At 44.3% G+C, this 15769-nt stretch overlaps 1 protein-coding gene across 9 annotated transcripts in view; it reads right to left on the bottom strand.

Annotated features, from left to right (window-relative positions):
• Positions 1–310: 310 nt before the first annotated feature.
• asph (aspartate beta-hydroxylase) overlaps positions 311–15769 on the bottom strand; it is a 38603-nt gene continuing 23144 nt past the window's right edge. For 4 of the 9 annotated variants that reach the window (XM_037788614.1, XM_037788616.1, XM_037788611.1 and 1 more), the window contains 9 exons: positions 9883–9960; positions 8542–8622; positions 7925–8028; positions 7615–7689; positions 7324–7350; positions 5783–6221; positions 3909–3965; positions 3727–3774; positions 311–2957 (listed from right to left, as the gene is read on the bottom strand). In XM_037788614.1, coding sequence (XP_037644542.1) covers positions 2950–2957; positions 3727–3774; positions 3909–3965; positions 5783–6221; positions 7324–7350; positions 7615–7689; positions 7925–8028; positions 8542–8622; positions 9883–9960 — 917 coding nt within the window. In that variant the 3' untranslated portion in view covers positions 311–2949. Of the gene's footprint in view, positions 2958–3726; positions 3775–3908; positions 3966–5782; positions 6222–7323; positions 7351–7614; positions 7690–7924; positions 8029–8541; positions 8623–9882; positions 9961–11239; positions 12233–12731; positions 12774–13967; positions 14076–14325; positions 14374–15769 lie in introns of those variants that run through there. The other 5 variants (XM_037788617.1, XM_037788618.1, XM_037788612.1 and 2 more) reach the window with 4 other exon arrangements.

Here is a 15769-nt window from a genome sequence, read left to right as displayed (position 1 = left end):
ATCATCCCTCTGTGTGTGTGAGTGTAGACGTAGCCTACTTCCATGTTTATGGGCGCTCTCCTCCTAAACGACGGCGTTTTGAGGCTGATGGATCTGCGTTAGCACAGCCTCTCCCGTGCGTAATGGATCTCCGGAGGATTCCACTCAGCCGGTCAGAGCCCCCCCCGTGGGTTGCATCGGACAGTAATAAAGTTTTCATTATTTAGCAACACATGTTCATCCTATTTAGCCTAATGCTTGTCATCATAAGGACTTTAGTGGAAACCAGTGGTGTCGAACCACATACACAAAAAGACCGGAGTCATTGCCGTGTTGTCCCAAACCTTTTATTGCAGCAATAGATCATTTACAGAAACTGTGACACTTCAAATCTTCACAATCCATCATTACTTCACAATAATTTAATCCCCATCATCTCCAGACAGTATTAGATCTGCAGACAACACTGAGGCAAAGAGCTGGGCAGGTTTTAACCAACAACTTTCTCTCCCCAGACTACTGTGGAGCTCAGTCTGCTGTCTCCAGCAGACACTAAGGGAACAACTGCCACCTCTCTGGGAGCAGAGCGGTCCATGTCATCACAGCAGGTTCATGACAAAGATCAAAGATCAGTCATGAAAAGATCACAATCGGTTTCACCGGCTTGCTGCGGTGCGGTTGCTCTGCGGCTTTATTTTATTGCTCCTCCTTTTCTATTGTTGGAGAGTAAAAGTTGTCCTGAAGTAGCACAGCCCCGTACACCTGCCTGTCAAACCGCTTATGGCTTTGTAAAAAGCTTTTAAAGCATTTTCAGAAAAATCGTTTTTTTTATTTTATTTTATTTCTCCAAGTCCTTTTTAAAAATGTTGCTTTTAAAAATCTAGAAGCTCTCTCTTGGTAAAGATTGTAATCTTCAATGTTAAAAAGGTTTTACAGTTCACATTGACTTACAAAGTGTCAGGAAGTAGAAAAGACCAGCTAGTGGACGAGACATCCTACAAAAACCACTACTGCACACCGTAAAAACAATCTGATCGTTACAATATGTCAGGAGCAGAAACACAGAGTGGGACTGTGACACCAAAAGACAGAATAGTAAATAAAGAGGTATGTTTGACTTGGTCTCTCTTCTTCCACTAACAGTAGTGTTGTGTTGGAATGAATCCTAAAACGTCAGTATCACAACAGAGATGTGTTATCCACAGTGCTGCACCCATTGTCCCAAAGCTCTCCAGGTGTCCCGGTTACTAGAATACAAGAGGGACACCAGAGGGACACCAGAGCACGTTGACCTGCACATCACCTTCAAGAGAAGATACACAACGCTCTCATCTGGCTTTCTTAATTCCACAATATTAGTTTTGTGATGGAAAGATGTGTAAGATGATGTTTTGCTCTCTGATCTTCTGGGTCTGTATGGGCCTGATGGGGTCTGCAGGGGCCTGATGGGGTCTGATGGGACCTGCTACCATGGATCAATGATTCAAAACACACCAAGACTACTTGTGATGTCACAAATCAAAAGGGAACAGTGAGGTTTCCCTTTAAGTAAATGGAAAACATGCCACTGATGATAAAAACAACGCTGTTGGTTCAGTTAACTGGTGTCAGGCAGCTGGTTCTAGCCCACTTCCACAGGAACCCTCTGTAGGCCAGAGATGATCTGGATCACACAGGGTTGAAATGCTTCAGTGTCACTGTCCTGTCTGAATCAGCCTGCTAGAGGCCACATCCATGTATAAGCTGGTGGAGTTGAAAAAAGAATCTTTACACCACAGTGGGACGGCTTTGCACCGTCCACGATGTCCTAATTTACATCACAGTTTAAACTCAAAGAGCTGAAGCTTAAAGTTACAACTTCATATTAGAAAGAATCTGATAGTCTAGTTAGATGGTCTCGCTAACCGCATCTGGAAATATGAAAAACAAACAAGAACAGCTAGGAATCTACAGAACACAAACACACGGAGGTAAAGAAGATGATGACGTCTACGGCTCACAGAAAGGACTGACTAGTCAACATAAGGACATGCTCATCATGGGACACATAGGGACACATCCACACACATGCTCTCGCTCTCTCACACACACACACACACACACACACACACACACACACACACACACACACACACACACACACACACACACAAGCTTCCTCTGAATTCACATGCTAGCATACGGCTCGTCCTGTCGACACACACCGAGTGGTACATAAACTGGCTGGGGGGATAGGTGAGGGGGTTTGCATAGAATCTACAACACTGTGACCAGAACTACACACAGCTCAATGGAGACGTTCTTCTAAAGAGGGGCAGAACATTAGAGTTTTAGTTTGGTTACTAAACTTGAGAGATTTTTTGTGACCCCCATCAAGCTGCTTTTTATCAGCAGGAGGGAAACATTATGCAGCGTTCCTTCAGAGCAACACTTCCGCTTTTGTTGCGCCAGCTAAGTTTTGAATCTGTGAAGCTTCTGAACCTGCAAAGTCAAATAGCTCAGTGTATCGACCTGAACCTGTTGGTTCAGCTGCAGGAAGCCAAACTACATCACTGAGAGACTTTAAAATAAAGTTCCAGACCGGTTTAATGTTACAGCTCTTGCAGATAGACTGGTTGCAAGTAGAGCACATAGAGTTCACATGGCCTGACCATCTGGACACAGTCACACAGAACTACATCACCCTGAACACAGATGGAAACGGGCACTCTACTTAAAGAAGAAGGAAAGAATGGGGAGTCAAAGACAAACAGGAGTACCGCATTAGTAAATAATTCATCTGTTATCTCACATTTACACCAAGAGGAACATTAAAGGAAGGTGTGAAAGCGGCGGGGGTTGGGGGCATCATAACAACTCAATTGTTTCACTGGAGGTGGAGAGGTGCATCATCGCTCTGAGCACGCTCAGATGGTGCTGATGCAAGGTCAGTGGGTCCCTGCTCCGTCACCACGACGACCACGGCAGCCTCTACGTTTCTGTTGAAAGCACACAAAGAACAGGAAGTTACAAGCTACTGAATCCTTTTCCTTCCTTTTATAGGTTGTGTATGTTTGAATTGGAACAGATGTGCTGTTACCATGTGATAATGAATGGCAGTTCACCATGGGGGGGTTTTGAGTGTGAGGGGCTTCTCCTTTACTACTGATGCAACTGGAGCATCGGGAACAGATACTGTGTTCAAAGTGCAGCTGACTATCAGCTCCACGTTGACAGCAGAGCGGACACTAGATAGCAGGCAGCTGCTCTGGCCTCATGCCGTTGGATGACATTATGTAAGCCAGGATAAGAGTGGGAACAAGGACAGATTTAAGTTGTACTACGTCCACACTGAGCCGCCTGCATTTAAAAACACTGCTTACAAATACAAGCAGGAAACACGTCAGAAATGAGTCCATCGACAGATCAAATGCTAATAACAAAGATATAGAATATTGTCCAAACACTCTCCTTTCTGTTGTTCTCCGTTTTAGAACACTGGAATGTGAATAATGGGTCTTTGGGTTTTGGAATATTGCTCGAACAAAACAAAGCATCTGAAGACGTCACCTGTTTGCTTTAGAAAATAACCAGGAGTTTCTAGTGTTTTGTGACATTTAATTGGCCGATGAATGGAGGAAATGATGGGCAGATTAACGGTTAAAGACAATAACAACTAAGTGTGGACCGGAGGCCCAAACAGGACAAAGGTGTTAGGTCCTATAGAGTACAGTACACAGTCATCACTATGAGCATGAAGGGGTTTACCTGTGGGCTCATCCTGAAGCGGTTCCTCTGTCTCAACAAACTCTGCTACTGAAAACACAAACACAGAAAGAATCAAACCATGTCTTCTCACAAAGCTCTGCCTCCTTTAAATGTACTGTTCATCTATCACCTGGTTCTGGTGCAGGACTTTAGTGTGTGTGTGTGTGTGTGTGTGTACCCACCTTCTTCTGCTGCCTCCTCTTCTTCGTGTTCTACTTCTTCTTCTTCTGTCTCTGTGACTGTGGAATAAAGAACATTTGAAGCCGTGAACCAACTGTATGCTCCTGAGAACAGAACCAGTTTACTACATCACTCCCCCATCACCAGCTCCATCGCTTCACACCAACAGCTCAGCAGACACGGTGTTCAGTGATCGTTGGCTTCGTGTACCACTTCAGCATATCATGTCTGAACAATGCTTCTGGTCTACTAGCACACTAATGCACACACAATAGTGTTTTCATTGACCCTGGTCAAATGAGTTATTACTACACTACTTCTAAAGGTGTCAACACTTCTCTTCCTGTTTGCCCTGCTCATACACTGGACTTTCACATATAAAGAAAGCAAATAAGCTGATTTCCCAGAGAGGAGACAGAACACGGTTCAGATCTTTCCATTAAATCGAAGGCTACGGCCGGCATGAAAGCAGGAAACGGCTAGCCTGGCTCTGTCAGATGCTAACTAATGCTACCAGCACCTCCGAAGCTCCTGAACGGACCGCTTATATAGAAGTGCTTTCATTAATTGGAGGTGGTAGTAGGTCGATTTGTTACAACTGGACAGAACCAGGCAAATTGTCTCCACCCGTTTCTGGTGCTAAGCTAATGGGCTCTTGGTTGTAGCTCACATTAAAAGAGCACCCACCAATTTAGTGTTGCACTCCTAGTTTAAAAAAAAGAAGATAAATGACGTGGTGTGTTGTGCTAGTAGCGGCTAATGTGGCTAAGCCTCTGGCAGAGATGAGCAGCGGCCTACAGAGGTCTGGTGAACTCAGCTCTTTCTCCACAACCCAACACCGTTTCCACTTTCAAACCTGGAGTCTTTAGACTACTTAAAGACATTCATAAAGGACTTAACACAGCTGCCTCTGGAGACACTTGGCTTTATACAACTTCTTTCACAGATAATCATGGCCTTTAAACAGACTGTGCCGAGTTCCTCTTTAACAGGAACAGTGGTATCAATCCTGTCACCCAACACTGAAGAAGCTATCTCCCACAATGTGGTCTATTTTAAAGTCAAAAACTGAACACCACCAAAATACAACTGCTATACCTTGTAGGGCTGTCAACAAATATTCTAAATTCTAATATAGATTTGAACATTAAATAAAACAGACATTTGAATATGAAAATTAATATTCAATTGTGAAAACAAGCAGGACTACCGCGGCTGTCTGCCTTGAGCGCACTGAATGTATCGCAGGCGGGAGTCACACAACGTCTCTTCCATCAAGTGAAAATGAAATGTAACGATAGGTGAAGATGAACGAGGAATAATTCACAACAACCGTCATGATGGAGAGAAGTCGGGCGCAGAGAGAGACACCGTGTCCTAACAGCTAACGCTACGTTGTGTCATGTAGACACACCACGGACCCATCAGCTGTGAGCTCCAGATCAGACTGGAGACGGGACCAAGGAAAAGATGTGGGAGTAGTACTGGATATCTTCTGACAGTTGTACTTTTTAAACAGGAAACACATTTCATATTGTGATATTTACTGGAATTGACTTACATTATAGCCAACAGCCAGTAGGAAACTTTCAGACGACCTCCCTCCAGCCAGCTGCCAGCTAATTTAGGGTTTGAACAAATATATGGTCTATAGGCGACTGGCTGAGTACATGGCCGTTGTTTCTTATTTAGCTGATTTAATGGCATGCCTCTGAAGAGGGAGAGCCACTCATCTGCTCAGCGGGCACAGAGGGAGCCAGCATATCTTTACATCTGAGATATTCAAATAGATCAAACCTGTGGTTTTTTAGAATGAATATTCAAACGTGGACAGCCCTACCACCTCGTCTTTTTACGTCTATGCTTTCCTCTTTACCTGGTACTGTTTGCTCCTCCACTACCACTTCTTCAGGAGTTGCCTCTGTGTCTGCGGCCTCCTCCGGTGCCTCTTCTGTTGGGGCTGCGTCCTCTTCTACAGCCGACTCCTCCTCAGTTTCTTCTGTTGGGGCTGCGTCCTCTTCAGCAGGTTCCTCTGAAGGCGCTGACTCCTGTTCTACAGTTTCTTCTGTTGGAGCTTCCTCCTCTTCAGTGGGCTCCTCAGCAGGTTCCTCTAAAGGAGCTGCCTCTTCCTCCATCTCCTCGACAGCTTCTTCTGTGGGAGTGCTCTCTTCCTCTAAAGTGTCAACGTCTGATGCCACCTCTTCAGCAGCAGCCTCCTCCTCGGTCTCCTCAGCCGCAGCAGGTTCCTCCTCTTTCACGGCCTCCTCTTCAGGCTGATCTGCCATTATCTCTGCGACCTCCTCAACTGGAACAGCCTGAATCAAGCAACATGATCACAGGTTAGAAATTGGTATGGCTTTAAACGTTTTTATTAGCTGTTAAAACTTCTATACATATATTTGACAAAACCAGAGGAAAACGTTTTGTGTGATTATGTGATCAGAAAGTCGGCCATGACGGCACCTTCTGGTGCTGAATGATAGTTGGACATTATCATTGTTAAAAAGTGAAGGTCCAGCAGGTCGTGATCACAGCTACAACCTGGGACACATCTGTACAGGCCTGCTCAAGGAATACTTTAGCCCAGCAACGTGCAGCTCCATTGGCATTTGCCAGAGAACACCAGAAGTGGCAGGTCCGCCATTGGCGCCCCGTTCTCTTCACAGATGAGAGCAGGTTCACATTGAGCACGTGTGACCGGTGTGAAAGAGTCTGGAGACGCCGTGGTGAACGTTATGCTGCCTGTAACATCATCCCGCATGACCGCTTTGGTGCTGGGTCAGTGATGGTCTGGGGAGGCATACTGCCAACGGTTCCCTGACTGCTGTTAGGTACCGGGATGAAATCCTCAGAGCGATTGTCAGACTTTACGCTGGTGCAGTGGGCCCTGGGTTCCTCCTGGTGCAGTGGGCTGATCCTGGATGACGAAGGCATCGATGCCATTGACTGGCCCTCACGTTCCCCTGACCTCAATCCAACTGACCACCTACGGGACGTTATGTATCGGTGCATCCGACGCCGCTAAGTACCACCACAGACTGTCCAGGAGTTCACTGATGCCCTGATCCAGGTCTGGGAGGAGGTCCCCGAGGACACCATTCGGTGACTCATCAGGAGCATGCCCAGATGTTGTGGGAGTGTATACAGACAGGCGGGGGCCGTACCCACTACTGATTCCCATGATGAGCTGGATCAGCCTGATTTACATTCTTTACTTTGAGGGTGTGGTTTTGAATCCAGCCCTCAGTGGTTGATGATTTTGGTTTCCATTGATTGTTGTTACGTCATTTTGTTCTCCGCCTTTATCCCACCAAACATCAAGATGAAGACATTCCAGTTTGCCAGTGGCGCACAGTCTATATGAAATCACTATGCAATTATGATGCAACACACAATAACTCAAATTACATACAGTACCTCCTCCTCCACTGCAGGAGCCGCCTCCTCCTCCTCCTCTTCCACTGCAGGAGCTGCCTCCTCCTCTTCCTCTTCCACTGCAGGAGCCTCCTCCTCCTCCTCCTCCTCCTCCTCCTCCGCTGCAGGAGCCTCCTCCTCCTCCTCCACTGCAGGAGCCTCCTCCTCTTCCTCCACTGCAAGAGCCTCCTCCTCTTCCTCCACTGCAAGAGCCTCCTCCTCTTCCTCCACTGCAGGAACCTCCTCCTCTTCCTCCACTGCAGGAACCTCCTCCTCTTCCTCCACTGCAGGAACCTCCTCCTCCTCCTCCTCCACTGCAGGAGCCGCCTCCTCTTCCTCCTCCAGCACCTCTGGATCCTCCTCAATCACCTGAAAAGGAATACACCGCACAAATGTCATCAACAGGTTCACACTTGTGTTTATGCAAGTAATGTAAGTATCAAGCTACTATACTATGTAACAGTATAATATAGTTACAACTGATTCCCTTAAAGGGTTTCACTAACTATACTGTGTATGTGTACATTTGATTGTTCAACTCTCAGCAGAGAACTTTTTGAAAAGGATTGGCTGTTTTCTAATGACCAACCAGGCCTGTACCAACCTCAGGAGTCTCCACAGGTTCTGGTTCAGCCTCGGGCTCGGCCTCGGGCTCGGCCTCGGGCTCAGGTTCAGGTTCAGACTCGGCTGCTACCTCAGGTTCAGGCTCTAGGGGGAGAAGCAGAGAGTTGTACAGATTCTGTGTCACACACACAGACCACAGCTTGGCAAAGTGTGTTTGCGGGGTCCATCCTGCAGGAGGCAGTTCAGGCCCAGCCTTGTACTGGGGACAGTCCTGTTGGTGTCAACGTGGGACATCTTCAATGCAGAAGTGAAACTAATGTTAGCCCCATACCACACCTGGACTTCCATCATCAGGTAATCAGTGGGGTATTAAGTGTTCTCAAAGATGACACGGCAGAACTAGACAGCATTCATTACGTACAATATCATCGAGGCACTCCAAAGAACTCAACGGTGTTGAGAAGGAAATGATTACATTTAATGAGGATATGACTGTAAATATGTAGTGCTGCTAGACAGCGCAGGTTTTCATAATAGTGCAGAGATGCTCCTAGCTATCCTGTAGTGGAACTAGACATTTATTAACCATCTGCCTGCATTGATGAAGGACATGATTTACAGCACTATTGTCACATGAAGACATTCCTACTCAGGTACCTGGTGGTGGTGCAGAAGTGTCCTCGGCTACGGCAGCTTCAATCACATCCTCCACATAAACAGGTTCAGGCTCAAAAACAGCTGAGGAGAGAGGGGGGTGGGGGAGGGTCATGTGATTATGTGGCAGAATGAGTAGGCAGGGACAGATCAGAAATGCTAATGGTTTCCATTTTTTCATTCAAAAAGCAAGCAGATGATGAAAATAAGCAGCTGGACTCTGAGGACTCATCAGTATGTTAGGTGGTCCACTGCCAAGCATATAATAAATAAAATATATAATAAGCATAAGTATTTCAATAAGATAGGAATATCCTTCATTCATTCACACAGCAGCAGAATGAGCTTCAGCTTTGTGTTGCTTTTATTTCTGTTTCAATTTCTCTAATTAAATCGAATTCATTGTCCACCTATCAAACATTAGCCAAAATGACCTTTGACATGTCAAACACACATGTACCTTATAACATTATTAAGACCTTGATGACATGCTGGTCACTTTTCAAAGAGTGGATCCATTCATGTTTAGTGCATTTCCTCCTAGGACTCTTTGGCAGAGGGTATACTGTATATGAGGGAGCACGTCTGCTAAAAGGGCCTCTTCAGTACAACTGCTGAGCGGAGTCCAGCTTCATTTTGGTTCATTTTTGCCAACACTGCATTTCTCTATCTGGTTAGCATCTTTTCCATCAATCCCACCTGCAAGTTTGCTAAAAGTTTTAATATAACAAAGTATAAAACTGCCAAGAACCAGCAGAAAATGGAATGAAATGGTCTTTTTACATGATTTAATCCCAGCTCATGTTGGTGCCCTTTTCATTGAATATCTATGTATGCTACTGCAAATCAGTGACAACATTTAAATATGCTTTAAAAAGTCTAAAAACTGTCTCTACATGATATTTAAATTAAGTTGTTACTCTGAACAAAACATGCTATTCACAGATGAATAGACGACTCAAACAGGTCTGACCTGACTGATTTGATCATCTCTACAGTCAGTCTCAACTCATTTATCATCACATATTTACAGTGGTGAGATTATTCATTGCTATACATAGACACAGGCAAATGTCCCCAACTGAGTAGAACTATAAAGATGTTAAACTACAGTACATCTTTTCACTTTTTATACAATTACACATTTAAACAACTTCTTGATGTCATTCTCAAAATAAGCCAAAATGTAAGACCACTCAGGTTCTATTCCACCCAATGAGATGGACGGTGCTGCCGTACGCTCTCCGATAACAAGCCCAATAAACAGTGGGAATGTGTCACCATCCAACAGCGGTGTTGCCTCTCCAATCATTGTCTACCAGTGAGTGAGTGAGTGAGTGGTACCTTCTGGTTCAGCCGTCTCCACCGGGGCAGCGGCCTCTTCATGACGGGAGGTGACCACAACAGCCTTCTCTTTCAGCCCTACATGAGATGAATGCACATGTTGCTGACAGGTATCATACAGTATGTGTACATTATAGACAGGATATGTACGTGTGTACACAGAGTCCTGGATCATACTGAAAAATATCAGCCCATATTTAATGACTGGCCACATTAATGGACGTGCTACACACATGTACATATGAAGAGGATACAATACATAAAGATAGTTGACAATGGGGCGTGATCATGTAGGTGATCGTACAGCAATTTGTGCAGCAAATAAGGTTGTCATATCCACTGAGTAAGGCATAGGGTTTCTTTTGCTGACTGACGGAGCTTTTCTGGATATCTCATAAACACAATATTGTCATAAGGATTCATCATTTGTGTTACATTTTCAAATGAATGGTCACTAATGCAATGTGCTGGAAATTAATTTGTTTTATCCCAAGAGAAGTAACCTTTAAAAAACAGTGCAAGTCTAAACTGGATGTTTCCTGAGTTCATAAAGAGTCACAGTATGATCTCCATCTCTGTTCTTCTTCCCAGCATGCATCCTGGTGGAACCACACACACAGACAATTGGCTTTCACATTGAAAAGAGGCACTAACGGGGATCCAGAAACTTTATTGACACATTTATGATAGAACACAAATCTCCCTAAATTGATAAAAACTCACATCACTATTATTAAAAGTGGAGAAATTGTTTTCAATGTAATCAAATCTAGACATGATCATGAACACGACATCACACTGGGTATCACCACTCCAGTATCTTTCAGTGCTTGTTCCGACATCACTCCCATCCTTCCTCACTACTCAAACTGGGTTTTTAGTCTCTCTCTCTCTCTCTCTCTCTCTCTCTCTCTCTCTCTCTCTCTCTCTCTCTCTCTCTCTCTCTCTCTCTCTCTCTCTCTCTCTCTCTCTCTCTCTCTCTCTCTCTCTCTCTCTCTCTCTCTCTCTCTCTCTCTCTCTCTCTCTCTCTCTCTCTCTCTCTCTCTCTCTCTCTCTCTCTCTCTCTCTCTCTCTCTCTCTCTCTCTCTCTCTCTCTCTCTCTCTCTCTCTCTCTCTCTCTCTCTCTCTCTCTCTCTCTCTCTCTCTCTCTCTCTCTCTCTCTCTCTCTCTCTCTCTCAGCATGGACATGGAAGTAGCTAGACGGCTCCAGAACACGGCTGAAGTAATTACGACACATAATATATTCAATTTACTAAAATAACAAGTCAATTCTTTCTTTAACCTTCTCACCAAAGCATGGTTGTCGTTAGGCCTATTAACATCTACTTTGCTACAATACCTTTTCATTTGTGGGTTAACTGCACATTATTTTGTTTGAAGTTTGTGAAATAATATTCATTGAGTGATGAATTAGCTGAGGCGTGCTCCATGACTATGACTGAGGAGAGGATGGACCAGTTGGGAACTACTCCATCTAAACACAGGCCAAACAGGGCTGGGCATCATTTCAAATCTTTGAATTATAGTGCCGATAGAATACCTGAGTTTCTATGCAGAACTTTGAGAAGGATAAACATTTTTCTACAAATTCCTTTTTACCTTCTTTTGACAAAAGAAGCCAAACGTCTATCCTGTTGGGTTAAATGATGTCCAAACACACGCTAAACTGTTTCCAATGGAAACATGTTGATCTAAATCAGGAACTGAAGAAGAAGTAACAAGATTATGAATGGGGCTTTTTGATACCTGGGTGCAGCAGACACATTTTGGTCAGAACCAAAATAATGTTCGATCCCCTGCCCTGAAGTTAAAACGGCTTCCTATGGGATGAAAATATTCTAACTTCATTTCCTGCCTCTTCTGTCAGATTTCTCAGCTTTGTTTCTCTTTTGTCTTTCTTTGGCAGACTCTTTCCCTCTCCCCTTGTCTTCCTCCTGTGCCTTCTTTCCCTCCCCCTCTACCTTTTTCTCTGACTTCTCCTCTTTCTCCACTCCTTTCTGGGATTTCTTCTCCCCTTCCTTCTCCTCCTTGCTCTCCTCTTCCTTTTCCTCATCCAGTTGTTTTGCTTTTTCTTTCCTTAGTTTCTTCAGAGCCTTCTCCATCTCTTCTTTTTCTATTTTCTCCTCTTCCTCTTGCAGCCTGGTGGCTACTCTTTCCTTCACTCTGGCTGTTATTTCCTTTCTCCCTAGCTCCAGCTCCTTCTCCTCCTCCTCTTTGGCCAGGAGCAGTCTGACCTCAGCCAGAGCCAGCTTGGCGAGCTTCTTGGCCTCCACACGTTCGTGGATGATGGCCAGCTGCTGCTTTAGAGCCTCCCGAAGCTTCCAGCCCACATCCTTGGTTGGAGAGGTTTCTGGGATGGATGAGCAACAACACTGTTTGGTGTTTCACCTCTTAAAATGAGTTTTTATAGGACAAAGACCATGCTCAAATTCACTCTGTTATTGGACATCGCCACACATCAGGCAGACGGGTGCATGTCAGGATGAACTCGAACCATAGACCGGTTCCATGCCATACTCCTCTCACTTTCTCCTGCAAGCAGTGTGTAAACCACACTGCCGTTATACTCCGTTTAAACTGGTGTGAAACAGTATTAAACTGATTTACACCACTTTCTTAAAACATAAATGACCTACATGAAACTACTCAAGTTAAACACAGCAGCATTTAGATAGCTATTTAAATCACCGCAAATCAACCCTTTCAATGCTGGTTAATAACTCGTTCATAAAAATAAACTCAGCTGGATTTAAAATCACAATGAGTTGTGAGTAGATGAAACTTCATCCATTAGTCTGGCTCACACTGCAACATCACACCGCTTCATGCATGTGGCTGCATGACGATACCTTTCTTTGCTCCTCTCCTGGCTGCATCTCCAGGTTTCTCATCTGATTATTGCACACAAACAAGGCAAGAGTTACAACACGGGGTTCTTTTACAGGTTATACCTTTGTCGTTGTTACACACCATGAAGCGGTCAGTCCATGAACACAACTGTTCATCATTCCTACGGTCCAATACCAGTTGCACTTTATGCACAAGCCATTTACACAGCTCCAAATACTATCAAGTCCACTAGAAATACTGCATGAAGCCACTCTCAGCCTCACGCTGCAGCAAACCACACTGACTGACTGTAGCAGAGGCACTGTTGCTGTATAAACTAAGCCTGGCTTTACATTGAGAGACAAAACTCAAGTCCAGCTGTGCAGAATCTGACTTAAGCCTGGTGTAGGCAGCATTCACACCAAATCAGGCATTGCAGCGTTGCAGCGTTAAAGCACAGGGTGGTGTGGTGGTGTCACTTAACGGACCATTAACGTCTCCGGTTCCCTCATGGCTGGGTTGTATAGCTCTGGAATACCGCTTACGTGACGTGAAGTTGCGTTTCTCCAAAAGTTGAGTCCGTTTCAACTTTTCGCTGCAGGCCCGCTGCGTATGTTTTTTTTCAGCATCCACTCTAGCCCCCACCACCGCAGGTTAAACACACTACCCACACTCAAATGAACGGGAGGACTGGATTTATTTGGTGTGATTGCAGCCATAGACCTTTTTCACTGCAGACATCTGGACTCGTCATTGCAGGAAAAGCACAGTTGAAACATTTGTGGCTCAGTTCCATCAGGTGTCCCAGTAAGTCCCATGACAGTAAGCCAGCATGCACAATACCAGGACCCTGAACTAGTTCACCTGAATGAAATGCAGTAATTTTTACTGCTATCAATGAGAGCTGTGCTCAGTGTGAAAAAGGTCTATAGCACTCTGATAGATGATTGAAAGCCAAATTGTGAGACAACCTGAGGCTTGCAGAAAATAATGCTTTTGTCTCCACTGTCACATCCCCTTCTGCAGCAGCACACACACATCTACTTTGCAAGATTAAAAAAAAGGTACCCTTGGATGTAGTGGAGAACACACACATTTTCACCTCTATCAAATGATGACTGAAGTTGTAGGCCAAATTAATTAACTATTTGCATACTGTACATTGAAAAATGTTTCAATGGTGATCACCACTGTTGTGTTCCCCATCACATCATGTTGTACATGTTCATATTGACAGGCCACAGCCAGCGGCGCACCTGAGCCCAGAGACGCTGCTCTCATTCCTGCCAGATACTTAGTTCCTCTGGTGCCTGCTTTTTTCCTCTCTCTCCTCCTGAACATAGGCACTGGGAGTTCAGGTCGGACTGGGAACACACAGAGTAACAACACACAAAAGCATTATCCCCGACACTAGTTAGCCAGAGTAAATAGAATTAGTCAAAAAAAACATGAGGAATTTCACAATTATGCCATATGAGATCAAAATGACCATAAAAGGTCAATATTGCCACTAACAACTCAGTGGTGAATAGTAAACTACTTTTTAAGTGGAGGACACTAGTTTGGATGAATGAAGCGTGTGGAGGCGGAGGCAGGAGGAGTGATGTGTGCTACCTCTGCGTCTAGTTTGTTTCCTCTCTTCATGCTCTCCAATCTGCTCAGCTGGTGTTTATATGAACACACACGCACACAGGGATGACAGAAGAAAGGATAGAACCATACCATACGAGCTCAATAGAAAATACTCATCCTATACCACATGCAAGCCAAGGCTAGAATAGGGCATGATTCACTGGTAGTTCTTTACTAATCTAATATGCATGCGCTCATTGAGAGCAATGAAAAACCGGAGTCAAATTCCTTGTATGTGCACACATACTGGGTCAATAAAGCCATTCTAATTCTCTTATGACAGTTTCCAACAATTCACCCCATGACCAGCATATTTGCATATACTAATAATACTTTATGCCACACAGCGGAGTAACGTTATAGCTCTTGCTGACAAAAACTACGTAGTAACTTGAACTGTAGCCACTGGAGTTACATGACCTGATTTGATGTTATAACAGCACACAACACCATATCTACAAGAGTCAGAGGCCACAGTTTTTTCAAAAGAGGGCATCTGATTTCATGTTAGCTTATGTCAGTATGTAAATAGAACCTCAGAAAAGTCTAAGTTTAGATAGCCAGAATAAAGTCGGGGTTTGCCAGAAACCGATTACAAAGCAGATATTGGATAGAAGTTGATGTCGACGCCAGGACAACTGGTAACAAAACCAGTATGGTAGAGTAGGACTGGGACTGGAGGCAGAGGGATTTTCAGGCTGACTGTACAAGAAGAGGGCTCTCTCACCAGTTACTCAAGTTACAGAGGGGTTATTCCTGATTCACAGCAACATTTCAGCCTCAAGACTTTGGGGAAAAAAAGTATTTTTAACATGCATTATTCTTTGTTTGTTATAAATAAGACCTTAATCTATAATTCAAGCCATTTGTTATGAATATTTGACACATTTTAAAGAATATATGAGGAAGTTATTCATGGGGACAGAAATGTTGCTGCATAACAGTAGCTATGGATTTATGCATGTCCTGTATCTTCCAGTAGCATCGTGTACATTCATTCTTCTAAAGAGTCCCAGCTAGACTCACCCCACCACAGAGCAGGAAGAGCCTGTTTCTAAATCAGGTGTCATCCATGCATTCATAACAGCCATCAAGTTCATGACATACCTGCTAACACATAAGCACACACCTTCTCTCACGTGCACAAAAAACAATACACCTTCTGTTGGTTTCAGCTGTCCAAGTAATCAATCAAACATCCCTGTTTCTACTGCAGTGCACTCATCTCTCATCGATAAGCCACAACACAAACACGCTGGAATGGCATGAATGGATTCTGCCGGTGCATAGTCACAAACCTGAGCCTGGGATTAAACAAGTTGGCTTCATGGCTGACAACTACTTAGGGTGGAAGACATTTGAAGCATGTTTTTTCACAGCAGACATTTTGACTTGTCATAGTAGGAAAAGCACAATCAAATATGAA

The sequence above is a fragment of the Sebastes umbrosus genome, chromosome 12 (assembly GCF_015220745.1).
Source record: "Sebastes umbrosus isolate fSebUmb1 chromosome 12, fSebUmb1.pri, whole genome shotgun sequence".
NCBI classification, from domain to species: domain Eukaryota; kingdom Metazoa; phylum Chordata; class Actinopteri; order Perciformes; family Sebastidae; genus Sebastes; species Sebastes umbrosus.
Note: the sequence above shows the minus strand (reverse complement) of the source record. Positions and strands in the feature narration are given on the sequence as shown.